The sequence below is a fragment of the Megalobrama amblycephala genome, linkage group LG17 (assembly GCF_018812025.1).
Source record: "Megalobrama amblycephala isolate DHTTF-2021 linkage group LG17, ASM1881202v1, whole genome shotgun sequence".
NCBI lineage: Eukaryota > Metazoa > Chordata > Actinopteri > Cypriniformes > Xenocyprididae > Megalobrama > Megalobrama amblycephala.
In genome coordinates this window covers 6,817,058-6,834,136 of record NC_063060.1, presented here as the reverse complement: position 1 = coordinate 6,834,136, position 17,079 = coordinate 6,817,058, and the positions used below count along the sequence as shown (strand labels likewise).

Here is a 17,079-nt window from a genome sequence, read left to right as displayed (position 1 = left end):
TCTTTGGTAAACCCAGAGTTTCCTTCGGTCTCCTCCCCCTTTTAAAGTGCGAGTGATGTTTAAATAGTTAACTCTTTAAAGACCTTTGCAGGTGTTTTGAGTTAATTAGCTGATTAGAGTGTGGCACCAGGTGTCTTCAATATTGAATCTTTTCACAATATTCTAATTTTCTGAGATACTGAATTTGGGATTTTCCATAATTGTCAGTTTTAATCATCAAAATGAAAAGAAATAAACATTTGAAATATATCGGTCTGTGTGTAATGAATGAATATAATATACAAGTTTCACTTTTTGAATTGAATTAGTGAAATAAATCAACTTTTTGATGATATTCTAATTATATGACCAGCACCTGTACATCTGCAGTAACAGGCTAAAATTCATTCACAGCAGTAAGAGTATCTCTACACTTCCACAAGAGTCATGAAGTCAGAGAGTTAAATGAAGACTTGTGAGTCCAGTCAATCATCAAAGTCTTTTATCCAGTTGATTCTGATCTTCAGCAGTCATGAGCAGATGAAGGTGTTTGGTGTCCTACTGTACAGTAGATGATGGTGGTCCAGGTATCTCCTGTCATCTTCTGCGTCAGAGTCTGAAGAGAAATAAATCAAACCATCACAGAATGTGAAACACAGTTAATATTCAGTATTAGATGACATGACATTTATAATCTGTGACGTCTGCAGGAAATAGAGATGAACAGACATTTGAATCTCACCTCAACATCATCGTAGTCTGAATCATCACTCTGTTTGACACCTGAGAGTCAGAATGGAGCTTTATTTCACAGATTACAGCTTGTGTGGAAACATGTTTCTTTGTGTTTGATTGCTGTCAGATGTTTGATTTCTCTCATGTATCAGACTGACTGTTCTGGATTAATTAGACTGATGTTACTATAATAGGGCACGTTAGACATTGTGTTGAGTTTTTTTTTCAAAGCTTCTTTGTAGAAATCCATATAGATTCTAAAGAAACATTGTAGTCTGACTGTAAGAAGGAATAAATTATTGCAACATGTATGAAATTCATAGTAATATGAAGTAAGAGTATTTGTTGTCAACACCAAAGATTTAGTGAAGTCAGAACACAAGTAAAAATTTACAAAAACTCTTTTTAAACAAGATCAATTTGTGCATTTAGGGGAATTGCAAGGGGTTTTGTGTTATGCACCAGAAGGAAAATGATCTATAAACAGAAATGTAATAATAATAATTAATAATAATAATAATTTAATGTCCTATCATAATAATTTCCATATTCCAACATTCTTTTAGTACTAAATTTTTTCTTTCAATATTTGTGAGCTGGACATACCTTTATACATGCAGCAACAGAAAAGGACCAAACCGCTAAACACTATCACTCCCACAACACCAAACACAATAATGAGCACATGTATGTGAGATGAACTGTAGGAGGTTGGGATTAGAAGTCTTTTATTCTCTGGAAAGTAAAAGATGAAGAATTGCAGTAATCAGTTTATTCTTAGTAAACTTTACAGTCACTTTTATTATCTATATAATCTATATTATCTTTATATTATCTATATAAATACCATGCCGCTTGCAATTTGTAAACCAAAAGCAGTTTGTGAGAATAAAGACAAGTAGATAATGCTCACTGCATGTACACACACATGTCTTGAATAGAAGCAGATATTTACCTTCACAGAGCTGTTTGATGTTTATTCTGTCCTTTTTCCAGCTAACCGGGTTGCTATGCTTACAGATGATGGATTCCTCACTGCAGTACAGGATGAGAGTGTAGATCTCATGTGATGTCACTTCCTCTGGAGAGCATCTGTTGTTCTGATAGCTGGAGTTTATCGTGAGATCATGAGCTCTGCATGTGAAGTTCACAGTACAGGAGTCACTGCTGGACCAGATTGAGTTTACAGTCAGAACAGGAGCCTCCACAGCATCTGAAACACACATTTACTCCAAAATCAATCACATTCACAGTGGTATAGTAAACAAACAAATCTAAAAATCATAAATTTAAAGGAATTTATATATAAGAAACATCATGCATTCACTCTAAAAACCCAAGTTGGGTTGAAAATGGACAAACAGCAGTTGGGTTAAATGTTTGCCAAACCTGCTGGGTAGTTTTATTTAACTCAACTATTGCTTAAAAATGACTATATTGCTGGCTTAAAATGAACCCAAAATAGGCTGGAAACTAAAAATCAAACACATAATTATTACAGGCAACAATATTAATCAAAAGGTGAACATTTATTAGTAAGAAATTTAATAAATGTTTATTGTTTACTTATTATATTTAATATTAATAAATGTTAATTTCCAACATATTTTGGGTTTATTTTAAGCAAACAATACAGCATTTTTTTAACCAAAAGTTGAGTTAAATAAAACACCCAGCAGGTTGGGCAAACATTTAACCTAACCGCTGGGTTTGTCCATTTTCAACCCAACTTGGGTTGTTTTTTAGAGTGTTAAAGACAACGTGTCTTTTATGCAGGAACAAATTAAATCACACAAAGAAATCACACTCACCTATAACAGATACTCTGTATGTAACAATATTCTTCTCTGATACTCCACTTGTTCTTGCTCTATAGAGTCCACTGTCTGTCTTCTGCATGTTCTTCAGTGTGAGAGAGAAGGTTTCATCATTGAAATCCATTCTGTCCTTGTAGGAAGAGTGAGGATTTACTTTAACTCCATGTATATACGTAACTATATTCTCTGATTTTTCATTTGTCCAGAATAAAATATTAAACTCTGGTAGTTCATGTGTCTGTATATCCAGTTGAACAGAATCTCCCGTCTGAACAAACACAGAGATCTCAGCACTGAACCCTGAGAAGAGAGAAACACACAGTTTTGTTAAGCCTCTCAGAGTGAAGCTCTGTGTTTAAGTACCACATCTGATCAAAACTACTGATTCCATTCTGGAGTTGCAGATATTTTAGTCAAAGACACCTTGCATTATTCTTTACTCTCAGGTGGAAAAGTTAAATTACAGGTCAGATGTGTTTAATGAATGTTGACAAAGACATTATAGACTGCATGCATGCAAACCACAAAGCAACAATGATTTAAAAAAAATCATATATGAAATGCATTTGGGATCTGTAGGGCAGGAGACAGGGAATCAATCAATGGATATAAAACACTTGTTTCTATGATAAATGGTTTGTAAAATTTAATTAAAATATCTCTAATAAATAAAAATCTCTAATGGTGTCTGTAAACAGAAATACATTGTTTTTCAGAGCAAATATGATTCCACATCCACTCTAGTGTGGACGTGGATCCACTCTTTCTCTCTAGTGCTTTAGTTTGTCATCAGGAGCAGATAACGTTCATGAGAAGCAGAACTATAGCAGACTGAACATGACGCTTTATACAAACATCATTATAGATGAAGCACTTGAAAACAAGACATTTCAGTTATTTATACACATTTAATAATTGACTACCTGTGTTACTGATGAGGAGGAGGATGAAGGATGTGAGCAGATGATCTACTGCCATTGTAACAAACATCAAGATGGCTGAAGTTGTGTTCTTAAAACAGGAAGTTGAAAGAGTGAAATGACACTCGTGTAGTCTCTTTATAACTCCTCCACGAACGGCTCAGTTCAGTTTTTGTCATGATCCTCTGCTAGCTGGACAATTATTAGTTTAGTTAGATTAGTTACATTACATACATGTAATGCTCCCAAACAAACAAACAAAAAATAAATAAATAAATAAATAAATCAAGAGATGTTTACAATTTAAGCAAGTTACGTCCCTTTAATAACAGTAAGAGGAGGAAAATCCCTGTATCACATTGTTCCTTGAGAAACAGCCTCTTACCTCCATATAGATGAGACTAGAAACTGAAAACAGACATTAGTTTGAACCAGTGACAGAAAACACTACAGCGTCCAACAATAAACTGAACAAATCTAAATGAGTAACTGTACATAAATGTTAAAGTGACATTGTTCTAGTTGGGCTTTAGAAGAGACTCAGTTTATCTGGTTAACATGTTCCTGTTTGCCCCTGCAGGTAGAAGGTGTAACTACACCAGCATCTTTCTCCATTGACAGCCATTCAAAATGATCAGTGTAAAAAAATATTTTTTTAAAAAGTCAGATTTCAAATTGCATACTTCAGTCCTGTAGCACCTGAGTAACTGTCTTTGAGATGAATAGCTTTCTCTAGAAATTATAGAGCTCATAAGAAAACATCAATTTTTTGGTCAGTTTCAACTGCAAATTTGATTTATTATATAGTATTACAACAATTGACCCTTCACAAAGACCCGCCCTCCTTAGTTACGTCCGACAAGCCATGGGCTCTCACGCCACACATCATGTTCTTATGCAGTGAAAAATACATCACAGTGCAAAAAGGACACTGACAAAACACTGACAGACAAGACAGAGCAGGTTCCTTTTGGTATAAAAGAAAGTCAGAGAGTTTGAAGAATGCAGTTAGCATTGATACATCACCGACTCAACAATGTTTCAATGATTGCTTGCTATCTGGGATCTCAGCACTGAACCCTGAGGAGAGAGAAACACACAATTCAGCTTTTTTTGGGATTGGAATCCATTTTACACCTCCATCATCAACTCACACTCCTGTATTTGGTTGGATAAATAAATCATAAGGTTTATAAGAAAATAAAAGTATTATTTTCTGTCGACTATCATCATCAGAAACATAGCAATTCAGTTAAAATAATAATAAAAAAGTGATTATTCACATTATTTGTTGTTAATGTGTCAAGGCTGACAATTACTGTTAATCTTTGACTGGCATAGTCAAAGACATGACATACATCATATAAAGTTGATCATACCAATGATCGCATAAAAGCCACAGAAAACATGCCTTAGAACATACTAGATATGGAAAAATATTAAGCATAATGTGATTAGTACTGGTTATATAATAATAGTAATAAAGATTTACAGTAGCACAGATATTGAATGCAGTGTGATCTCTGTATGAACAATCACTGTTAAAGGTGCTAAAGAGGATCTTTTCGTCGACTGAGAAACCAAAGACTGTTACTGAGTTTTTGAAATGAGCGCATGCGTAAGAACAACCCCCCCTCCTTCGAAGGAACGCCTCCCAAAACTATTGGAACATGAGTGTTTACCACCGGCATTCGCTGTGTCATGTTAGTGGATTCATTATGTCGGACTCACCGCAGGTAACTCATAATCTGCAGTTGTTACTCCTGTCTCCTGACAAAAACATTGCATGCGGCGCCTGTGGAGTGTGGAAAATTACTGGAGCGCGCAGCCGCGCACGTCTCTCACAAGGAACGTCACGGCAGTGATTGACAAGCCAGAGGGCTAATCGTTTACGCGATCATCATTGGCTGATGTTTTTAAGGCCCTACCTCGTGCACAGATGATGTATATTAATATTATTCCTTTCAGTGCACCTAATAAATAGTCTTTTATCAGTTAGTAAAGACAGTTTCAAGTAATATTGCAAAAATTTATAAAACAAAACATCCTCTTTAGCATCTTTAATGCACTGAACTGAGCCAGACTCTCTGATACACACAATTACAGATCTGAGCGCATACCATAGACTTCTGTTATAGCTATTATAATTACTGAAAACTAAATATATCTTTTAACTCTTTTTTCAAATAAGGACATTGCCAAATGTCTCCACTGGAAGGTTTTTGTACTATTTATCCAACATCTCTACACACACAAGCTGATAATGCCTGTTGCCAAAGCTGAAGCAGAACACAGAAGGAAGGACTCAGTCTCACCACACTAACACACGTGGTGTGTGTGGTTTGAAGTGTTGCAGTCAAACACCATTTGCAGACATAAACAAACACCTTATCTATATTTGTTTTTGTCTCTGTGGGGAATCAATGACAGCTTGAAAGTCCTTGTAGAGTTTCAAAATAAATCTTCATGTCAGTTTTGAAATGGGTGATATTGGGTTTCCTTTGAGACCATTTATATTTGTGTATGCAAACCTTACCAAGCAATATTATAAGATTTAAAATAAAAATATGACTCTTGTCTATATCTTTTTGCCATAATAAAAAATATAATCTCTTCTCTCTGTTAATTTCCAATAAACGTATCCATATTACAGAATACACAAGATTCAGAAATATTTATATCTTTTTAGGAATTAGTTTGTTCAATAAATGATATGTATAATTTTGAAGTATATTTCATTAACTTTGTTGTTGACACAGTATTTGTTATTATTAGTCAATTTCCAATTAATATACTCAAAATGGTTTTTCTAATAGTATTTATTACAGAACGTTGCACGACAATGAATGAAACATCCAAAAAAAAAAATGTAGGAAAAGAATAGGAAATATGAAAAAATACATATAGCTTTTATTTGGAGAATTTGGGTACAATATAAAATCAGCCACAATGCAAAAAAATAAAAAATAAATAAATCACAATGAAGGGGTTAAACACACATACACACACACACACACACACACACACACACACAGATTATAGTCCTAGTCCCACTGAGATTTTAAAATCTCTTGTTCAACAGGGACCTGGTCAAGAAAGGCAGCAAACAAATTCAAAAAGCAAAAAACATGAGGAAATCAGAGAAGCACTCATTCAAAACATCTGCAGTAACAGACTAACATTCATCCACAGCAGTAAGAGTATCTGTACACTTACACAAGAGTCATGAAGTCAGAGAGTTAAATGAAGACTGTAAGCTCAGTTTGTGAGTCCAGTCAATCATCAAAGTCTTTGTATCCAGTTGAGTCTGATCTTCAGCAGTCATGAGCAGATGAAGGTGTTTGGTGTCCTACTGTACAGTAGATGATGGTGGTCCAGGTATCTCCTGTCATCTTCTGCATCAGAGTCTGAAGAGAAATAAATCAAACCATCACAGAATGTGAAACACAGTTAATATTCAGTATTGGCTGACATGACATTAATAATCTGTGACGTCTGCAGGAATAGAGATGAACAGACATTTGAATCTCACCTCAACATCATCGTAGTCTGTATCATCACTCTGTTTGACACCTGAGAGTCAGAATGGAGCTTTATTTCACAGATTACAGCTTGTGTGGAAACATGTTTCTTTGTGTTTGATCGCTGTCAGATGTTTGATTTCTCTCATGTATCAGACTGACTGTTCTGGATTCATTAGACTGATATTACTATAAAAGGGCATGTTAGACATTGTGTTGAGTTTTTTCAAAGCTTAAGTTATTGCAACATGTATGAAATTCTTAATAATGTGTTGAGTGTTCAAGTCAGAACACCACTAAAAATTTACAAATGAACCCTCTACAGCACAGCGTTGCCCTCGGGCAACGAAAAGTTTTCTTAAGCCCTATGTTTAGTAAATTTTTCTTTAAATGATAACAACCAATTAGAAAGGTTGAGAAAGTACCAAAGAACAGTTCAGTAAGGTGTTGGAGTCAATATCAAGCACCATTAATAGGTGGGACGTCCTGTTCTGAAACGTGGTCACAGAAGCACATGGTGTGAGAAGGTGGCAATATTATTTGCTTTAGTAATCTTATTTAAAACGACATGAACTGTACATAAAAAATATGTGTGTGTGTTTGAAGGTGTAGAGAAGCCTTTTGTCAGGTTTTATGAAGTTTTTTTTATTTTGCATGTTCAGAAATTCAGTTTTTCTTTTCGTTGCCTCAGGGCAACGTTGTGCGATAAGGGGAGGATGTGCTTTTCGAGGAGGTTTTAGACAATACCTCACATTGGCAACAATGTATTATAAGAAGGGAAGATGCAAGGTTCCTGGGTGCGCAGGAACACCCAAAGTGATGTGCAAAAATTGTAACATACACCACTATATCACAGCAGAGAAGAAGTGCTTTTTGAAGTTTCGTACGCAGTGAAATCTTATTACATGAAGTACATTATATTGCATAGCACACTACATGATACAGACCTATGCATGTATCAAATTCAATATATCAATGTCTTTCAAGTGTTTTTACCTTTTTACTTAATGATTTCCTGAATTTAAAAAAAAAAAAAATTGATTTTGATGAAAAAAAAATTTTTTAATCAATAAAATGTTCCCAAATTAACCAAAAAATTATGTGGAATATTTTTTTTTTTTTCATGTGCCATCAACATGTGTGCAGTAGAGGGTTAAATCTCTTTTGAAAACAAGATCAGTTTGTGCATTTAGGGGAATTCCAAGAGGTTTTGTGTTATGCACCAGAAGGAAAATGATCTATAAACAGAAATTTTATAGTAATAATTAATAATAATAATAATAATTGAATGTTCAATCATGGTAATTTCCATATTCTAACAATTTTTAGTACTAACATTTTTTTTTTTTCAATATTTGAGAGATGGACATACCTTTATTATTCTTGCAGCAACAGAAAAGGACCAAACCACTAAACACTATCACTCCCACAACACCAAACACAATAATGAGCACATGTATGTAAGATGAACTGTAGGAGGATGGGATTAGAAGTCTTTCATTCTCTGAAAAGTAAAAGATGAAGAACTGCAGTAATTAGTTTATTCTTACTAAACTTTACAGTCACTTAATTATCTATATAAATACCATGCCGCTTGCAATTTGTAAACTAAAAGCAGTTTGTGAGAATAAAGAACACACACACACTTCTTGAATAGAAGCAGATATTTACCTCCACAGATCTGTTTAATCTCTATTCTGTCTTTTTTGCTGCTAACTGGGTTGCTATGCTTACAGATGATGGATTCCTCACTGCAGTTCAGGATGAGAGTGTAGATCTCATGTGATGTCACTTCCTCTGGAGAGCATCTGTTGTTCTGATAGCTGGAGTGAATCATGAGGTCATGAGCTCTGCATGTGAAGTTCACAGTACAGGAGTCACTGCTGGACCAGTTTGAGTTTACAGTCAGAACAGGAGCCTCCACAGCATCTGAAACACACATTTACTACAAAATCAATCACATTCACAGTGATACATTCAAATCTAAACGAAACACTGCATTAGTGTAAATATAAATGAATATTATATGAGCAACACTTTGTTTTGCAATTGTTGCAGTAGCAAATAAAATCATAGATTATATATAACATAAATTAAAAAGTGAACAAATTGCTCTTGTGATTTTTCTTTTATGCAGGAACAAATTACATCCCACAAAGAAAATAAACTCACCTATAACAGATACTCTGTATGCAGCAACATATGTATCTCCTACTGTTCTTGCTCTGTAGAGTCCACTGTCTGTCTTCTGCATGTTCTTCAGTGTGAGAGAGAAGGTTTCATTGTTGAAATTCACTCTCTTCTTGTAAGAAGTGTCATATATTGCTTCTTTTATTTGACTTATATAAGTAACTATTTTTCTTGAATTGTCTTTGTCCCAGTACAAGAACGGTAGTTCATGTGTCTGTATATCCAGTTGAACAGAATCTCCCGTCTGAACAAACACAGAGATCTCAGCACTGAACCCTGAGGAGAGAGAAACACACAGTTCAACTTTTGGATTTGGATCCATTTTACACCTTCATCTTACTCCATCATCAGCTCACACTTACATTTGATTAAATAAACAAGGTTCATAAAGAAAAAAAAGTATTGTTTCCATTCAAAGTATTATATCCTGTCATCTGTCATCATCATGTCACTTTAACATTGGCAATCAGTTAATTTACTGAATAGTTAGGCTAATTGTTATTGTAGTTGTTGATATGTATTAACACCATTGTTGGATGAGTTACTCCAAAAAATTTATTAATTACTTGCATCTTCAACAGTGTAATTAGATTACTGTACTAATTTTTCTCTTTCTAAAAAGTATTGCATTAATTATTACTAATTACTTTTTAAATTTCATGAATAATGCAAGATTAGACATGAAACTGCTCTTTTAATTCTTTCAAATAAACAATATGAAATAGCATAAATTATTCTTGTCTGACCAAAGCATTTAAAGGGAAAAGGTTTTTATTAAAATCTTACATTTTAACATTAGATATTAAAACTATTGTTTTAGAATTGTTCTATAGTCTATAGTATTTAGTGCAATTTCATCAGAAGTAATTGTAATTAAATTACAGATCCATTAATTAATTTATCCCTTAATTTACTTTTTTCTCAGGAAAAGTAATTAAATTTTAGTAATTGATTACTTAGTTCAAAAAAAAGAAAAAGAAAAAGAAAAAGAAAAAAAAGATCCAAACATGCAGGAAATGTACAGTAGAGGTATGTGGGATCTGTAGAGCAGGAGACAAGAATCCATGGATATAAAAATAAAGGAACAAGCCCCAAGAAGCCGTGGTTTACAGTGAATTTATAACAGCTAAGCAGCGTTGTTATGCACAATGCAGAGTGGAGTGCCTTAAACACCCTTAGCTGTTCTAAATTCACTGTGAAGCCATGGTTTGCACAAAGTGATACTGCTGGTGCTAGAGCCTCTAAAGTTACTCAATTTTATATTAAACTAGCTGATACTCTACAAACTTATATAACTTATATATATATATATATTAGTCATGCCCAAAATTATTCATATCCTTGGTAAATATGACCAAAGAAGGCTGTGAAAATAAATCTGCATCATTAATACTTTTGATCTTTTATTTAAAAAATTTACAAAAATCCAACCTTTCATTGGAGAATAATAATTTTAAATGGGGGGAAAATCTCATTATGAGAGAAATGTTTTTCTCTAATACACACTGCTCACAATTAATCATACCCTTTTATTCAATACTTTTTACAACCTCCTTTTCCCACGATAACAGCTCTGAGTCTTCACCTATAATGCCTGATGAGTTTGGAGAACACCTGACAAGAGATCAGAGACCATTCCTTCATACAGAATCTCTCCAGATCCTTCAGATTCCAGCTGCATGTTGGTGCTTCTTCTCTTCAGTTCACTCCACTCATTTTCTTTAGGGTTCAGGTCAGGGGACTGAGATGGCCAGGGCAGAAGCTTGGTTTTGTGTTCAATGACCCATTTTTGTGTTGGTTTTGATGTTTGTTTTGGATCATTGTCCTGATGGAAGATCCAACCACATCCCATTATAAGACTTCTAACAGGGACAGTCAGGTTTTGATTTTTTATCTGTTGGTATTTGAAAGAATCCATGATACCATGTATCTGAACAAGATGTGCAGGACCTCCAGCAGAAAAATAAGCCCACAACATTAAAGATACAGCAGTATATTTCATTGTACACATGGGGCACTTTTTACCCCTGTGTGCACCAAACCCATCTTAAGTGTTTGCTGCTAAAAAAGCATTTTTTTTCATCTGACCATAAAACATTTGAAAAGTAACTGACACTACTGGAACTTCAAACGGGATGGGTTATAAAGTCAGATGAAGCAAAAAAAAATTTGCTTTTTAGAAGTTAGAAGTCTTATAATGGGATGTGGTTGGATCTTCCATCAGGACAATGATCCAAAACAAACATCAAAACCAACACAAAAATGGGTCACTGAACACAAAATGAAGCTTCTGCCATGACCATCTCAGTCCCCTGACCTGAACCCTAAAGAAAATGAGTGGAGTGAACTGAAGAGAAGAAGCACCAACATGCAGCTGGAATCTGAAGGATCTGGAGAGATTGTGCATGAAGGAATGATCTCTGATCTCTCGTCAGGTGTTCTCCAAACTCATCAGGCATTATAGAAGAAGAGTCAGAGCTGTTATTTTGGCAAAAGGAGGTTGCAGAAAGTATTGAATAAAAGGATATGATTAATTGTGAGCAATGTGTTTTAGAGAAAAACATTTCTGTCATAATGAGATTTCCCCCCTATTTAAAAGTATTATTCTCCAATGAAAGGTTGGATTTTTGTAAAATTTTTAAATAAAAGATCAAAAGTATTAACGATGCATATTTATTTTCACAGCCTTCTTTGGTCATATTTACCAAGGGTATGAATAATTTTGGGCATGACATATATATATATAAAAAAGTGTTAAAAGATTCAGACATGCTTTTCTTTCTCTAATGTAACAGAAATGTATCTTTTACACAGTAATGTTAGAAACGATCCACTCTTTCTCTCTAGTGCTTTAGTTTGTCATCAGGAGCAGAAACCGTTCATGAGCAGCAGAACTATAGCAGACTGAACATGATGATATATACAAACATCATTATAGATGAAGCATTTGAAAACAAGACATTTCAGTTATTTATACACATTTAATAATTGACTGTATTACCTGTGTTACTGATGAGGAGGAGGATGAAGGATGTGAGCAGATGATCTACTGCCATTGTAACAAACGTCAAGATGGCTGAAGTTGTGTTCTTAAAGCAGGAAGTTGAATGTGTGAAATGACACCCATGTAGCCTCTTTATAACTCCTCCATGAACAGCTCAGTTCAGGTTTTGTCATGATCCTCTGCTAGCTGGACAATTATTAGTTTAGTTAGATTAGTTACATTCCATACATGTAATGCTTCCAAAACAAAAAATAAATAAATAAATAAATAAATAAATAAAGCAAGATATGTTTACAATTTAAGCAAGTTACGTCCCTTTAATAACAGTAAGAGGAGGAAAATCACTGTATCACATTGTTCCTTGAGAAACAGCCTCTTACCTCCATATGAGACTATAACTATGAAAAAACTGAAAACAGACATTAGTTTGAACCAGTGACAGAAAACACTGCAGCGTCCAACAATAAACTGAACAAATCTAAATGAGTAACTACATGAATGTTAAATTGACATTGTTCTAGTTGAGTTTTAAAAGAGACAGTTTATCTGGTTAACATGTTCCTGTTAGGCCCTGCAGGTAGAAGGTGTAACTACACCAGCATCTTTAATTAAATTTATTTCAATTTAATTTATTCTTTAGTATTACAACAACTGACCATTCGCAAAGACCCGCCCTCCTTAGGTACTGTTGCTACGTCCGACAAGCCATGGGTTCTCACGCCACACATCATGTTCTTATGCAGTGAAAAATACATCACAGAGCAAAAAGGACACTGACAACACAACAACAGAGCAAAAGACAGAACAGGTTACTGAAAGAAAGTCAGAGAGTTAAATGAAGACTTTAACCCTTTGATGCGCAAGCTATGAAAACCCCTTCTAATGCGCAACATGGGTCAAAAATGACCCGTATTCATTTCCTATGTAATTTCAATCATGGTTGAGTGTTTCTTTGCTGAATCTTTGAAATAAATGTATTTTATCATTCATTTATTCCAGGTATTCTTTAAATATCTTGTTTTTGATTGTCAAAAATCATTATGTTCATTTTTTCTTTCTTACTTTATAAACAAACACAGTTTTTGTATGTCTACATCAATTTTACACACATGGGTCAAAAATGACCCGTATTCATTTCCTGTGTCATTTCAATCATGACTGAGTGTTTCTTCGCTGAATCTTTGAAAGAAATGTAATTTGTCATTTATTTATTCCAGGTATTCCTTAAATATCTTGTTTTTGATTTTCACAAATCATAGCTTTTGTATTTCTACATCAATTTTACATACATGGGTCAAAAATGACCCATATTAGAAACCATTGCAAATTTTCGCAAGTAGGAACATATTTACTGCAGACAACTATTCATCCACCACACATTTCACGTCTCAACATGGCTGCTTTTGTATATTTGATGGATGAAAGTCATATTATATTTAATAGGCTATATATTATATTTCATAATCTTTATTTTTTTGTCATAAACCAATGCTACTGGTCACCTTTTACATCTATCAGTGTTCCTAAAAAGTAACAGTTTTGAACAAGGTTTCTGTCCAACAGTGAAAATATATAATAAGTGTATTTGAATTTGAATATTTGAATATTCTTGTGCTTTTAATTTTCTTTATCTAGAGTGTTAGCGGCTGATGGATGGTGGATGATGACATCACTGTAAAAAAAAGTTGAAAGTATACTTTGTGCACAGTCGAACACATACACAGGTTGCACATACACAGTTACAGAAATCTGGTGGAAATTATAAAAAGTTACAAAAATCTGTATGCTGACCCTCATATATGCATAAAACATGAAGTATACTTTGGCCTTTAGAAAGATAATGACACAAAAAAAATTTAATTCAAAAAGAAAGGAAAAATTTAAATAAGGATTTGTTTATTGAGTAATACCTGGAATAATGAATGATGAAATTAATTTATTGTAATATATCGATATAGAAAATAACTCATTCAGGTCACTTTAGACCCATGTTGTATATGTCCAAAACTGTTACTTTTCAGGAACACTGACAGATTTAAAGGGTGACCAATTGCATTGATTTATGACAAAAAATAAAAAATTATGAAATATATAGCCTAATATATTAAATATAATAAGACTTGCATCCATCAAATATACAAAAGTAGCCTTGTTAAGATGTGAAACGTGTGGCAGATGAACAGTTGTCTGCAGTAAATATGTTCCTACTTGCAAAAATTTGCAAATATTAAAGATTTCTATATGGGTCATTTTTGACCCATGTGTGTAAAATTGATGTAGAAACTGTGTTTGTTTATAAAGTAAGAAATAAAAAATAAACAATTATTTGTAGAAAATCAAAAACAAGATATTTAATAAATACCTGGAATAAATAAATGACAGAATACATTTCTTTCAAAGATTCAGCGAAGAAACACTCAGTCATGATTTAAATTACATAGGAAATGAATACGGGTCATTTTTGACCCATGTTGCGCATTAGAAGGGTAGTGATACAAAAATGATTTTTATTCAAAAAGTAAGAAAAAAAAAATTAAAATGAGGATTTGTGATGATCAAAAAGAAGTTAATTGAGGAATACCTGGAATACTGAATGATGAAATTCATTTCTTGCAAAGATATAGAAAATAAAAACTCAGCCGGGTCATTTTTGACCCATGTTGTGCATCAAAGGTTAAACTCCATTTGTGAGTCCAGTCAATCATCAAAGTGTTTTATTCCAGTTGAGTCTGATCTTCAGCAGTCATGAGCAGATGAAGGTGTTTGCTGTACAGTAGATGATGGTGGTCCAGGTATCTTCTGTCCTCTTCTGCATCAGAGTCTGAAGAGAAATAAATCAAACATCACAGAATGTGTTAACAGTTAATATTCAGTATTGGGTGGCATTGTAAACTAGGGAGCTAGGAATGCAGATGAAAATGGAGGATAGGTGCAGGAATGAATTCAATAAAAAAGTAAAACCAAAACAGAGAAACACAGTGACCACAAACATCACAATACATTCAACAACTGACAAGAACAAAGAAAGCACAAGGGCTAAACTAACAAGACTCATCTAGGAACAATCAAACAAATCAACAGGGAACCCTACAAAGGGCTACAAACATGGCAATTGGGACAGGAAGTAATACAAAAGTCCTAGACATAGGGAACATACAGTATAACAGACATGACATAATCGGTGACGTCTGCAGGAATAGAGATGAACAGACATTTGAATCTAACCACAACATCATCGTAGTCTGTATCATCACTCTGTTTGACACCTGAGAGTCAGAATGGAGCTTTATTTCACAGATTACAGCTTGTGTTGGATCATGTTAGTTTGCATTTGATTGCTGTCAGCAGTGTTGGGGAAAGTTACTTTTAAAAGTAATGCAATACAATATTGCATTACAAATGCAGTTGAGCAACTTCCTCTTCCAAAACAGCAGATGGCGCTTTGCTATGGGTCAATTTACACTAGTCTCAACTCATCTGTTCACTGCTCATTTTTCATCGGCTGTAAACTTATTTTCTAAACGTGATTATTTTGTTTTATATTTAACTATATATGTCTTGAAATGTGTTTTTATGTATGTTTCTATCTTTTATTTCCCCTATTGAATTGTATTTTATTTGTATGTTCTTGTAAAGCGCTTTGAGGTGCAACTTTTAAAGGTGCTATAAAACAAAGTTTATTATTATTGTTATAAATATGTTCTCTCAGGAGACTAGCATAAATTGACCCTTAGCAAAGCGCCATCTGCTGTTTTGGAAGAGGAAGTTGCTCAACTGCATTTGTGAAAAAATCTGCCTCCTCATAAAAAAAGGCAAGTGTCTTACAATCGTATCAGACAGGTGTGCATTTGTATGCAGTAGATTTGGTATTTGTTCAAAGGTTACATGCCATTTGTAGGATGATTTGTATTTATTTGTGAAATATGATGTAGACTCATTTATTTATATTTGTGAAACAATAGACATATATTTGTTACTCCTCTGTGTTTTCGCTCAAACTGACCTTTGTATTTGCACATCACTTTCTGTTTGTTTGTGAGTCGAGTTTTCCTTTCCTTCGAGTTTTCCTCTACCCAAAAAATATTTCTTTGACCACATTATATTTATCTGTATTATGTAAATGTTTGCGTAAAGGACTCCAATGTGGTTTTTGATTTAATTAAAGTTGCAGGAAAAACCTGATGAATTATAAAGAAAACTGTGTCACAAGCTGGTTTCAGAGAGGTGAGAAGGAAAGTACCTTTGGTTGTGACTCGAACTTGTGCTGTTTGAGGTGTTGCTGTGCCTCAATGTTGATGTGCTGCCCACAAGGCTATTGACAGAGATTTCTCTAAGCTCAGGAAGGGCTGATTATTCTCTTTTATGTCTCATTTAGGTATCAGCTTTGTCTTCTGGTGCCAGCTGCATAAACTTAGCAGAGTTGCATATTATTTTAAGAACTAGTTTGATTAAGTAGCAGTTAACCAAAGGGCAATCAGTCTTACTTTTCCAATACAAATTAAACAGATCTACCTTTTTATGTAGCTGTTTTTAAAAATTAAAAATTAGATGTCTAACTTTTAAGACAAAGTTCCCTTTCAAAAGAGAAGTCATGCCACGTCCCCTCACCTGCTATGGAGAATGACTGGTGTCTGAAGCGTGTCTCAATCAGCTCCCTAGTTCAGTAGACAGGGCACTGATCAGGGAGTCGGCCACATTAATTTACACGATATACTGATTCACGACCTAGGAAGCTATGGAGCTGATTGAGATGCAGGGAAAACACTACAATGAACTTGACATTGGCAGGCGGCAGCCTATGACGTCACCACTGGTGCAACTGCGAGCATAAAGGGCATCTGTATCATCCTCTTTAGAATGAGAAAAAGAAGAAGACATCATCCTTTTTCTTATCTTTGGGAGACTGTCTGTAC

The 17,079-nt window shown here is 34.2% G+C and overlaps 2 protein-coding genes across 5 annotated transcripts in view; both read right to left on the bottom strand.

Annotated features, from left to right (window-relative positions):
* Window positions 1-261: 261 nt before the first annotated feature.
* LOC125250941 (CD48 antigen-like) lies at window positions 262-4,171 on the bottom strand. The gene is made up of 6 exons (XM_048163785.1): window positions 3,455-4,171; window positions 2,526-2,831; window positions 1,670-1,927; window positions 1,321-1,449; window positions 722-762; window positions 262-595 (listed from the first exon to the last, which is right to left on the bottom strand). The coding sequence occupies exons 1-6, from the start codon at window positions 3,519-3,521 to the stop codon at window positions 503-505; spliced, it is 894 nt and encodes a 297-aa protein (XP_048019742.1). The 5' UTR covers window positions 3,522-4,171; the 3' UTR covers window positions 262-502.
* Window positions 4,172-6,745: 2,574 nt separating this feature from the next.
* LOC125250937 (CD48 antigen-like) overlaps window positions 6,746-17,079 on the bottom strand; it is a 97,850-nt gene continuing 87,516 nt past the window's right edge. Inside the window, exons 1-6 of one of the 4 annotated variants that reach the window (XM_048163779.1) lie at window positions 12,164-12,379; window positions 9,145-9,438; window positions 8,644-8,901; window positions 8,345-8,476; window positions 6,984-7,024; window positions 6,746-6,858 (exon numbers count right to left, since the gene is read on the bottom strand). In XM_048163779.1, the coding sequence (XP_048019736.1) occupies window positions 6,766-6,858; window positions 6,984-7,024; window positions 8,345-8,476; window positions 8,644-8,901; window positions 9,145-9,438; window positions 12,164-12,218 (873 nt within the window). In that variant the 5' untranslated portion in view covers window positions 12,219-12,379 and the 3' untranslated portion in view covers window positions 6,746-6,765. Of the gene's footprint in view, window positions 6,859-6,983; window positions 7,025-8,344; window positions 8,477-8,643; window positions 8,902-9,144; window positions 9,439-12,163; window positions 12,380-15,289; window positions 15,433-17,079 lie in introns of those variants that run through there. The other 3 variants (XM_048163778.1, XM_048163776.1, XM_048163777.1) reach the window with 3 other exon arrangements.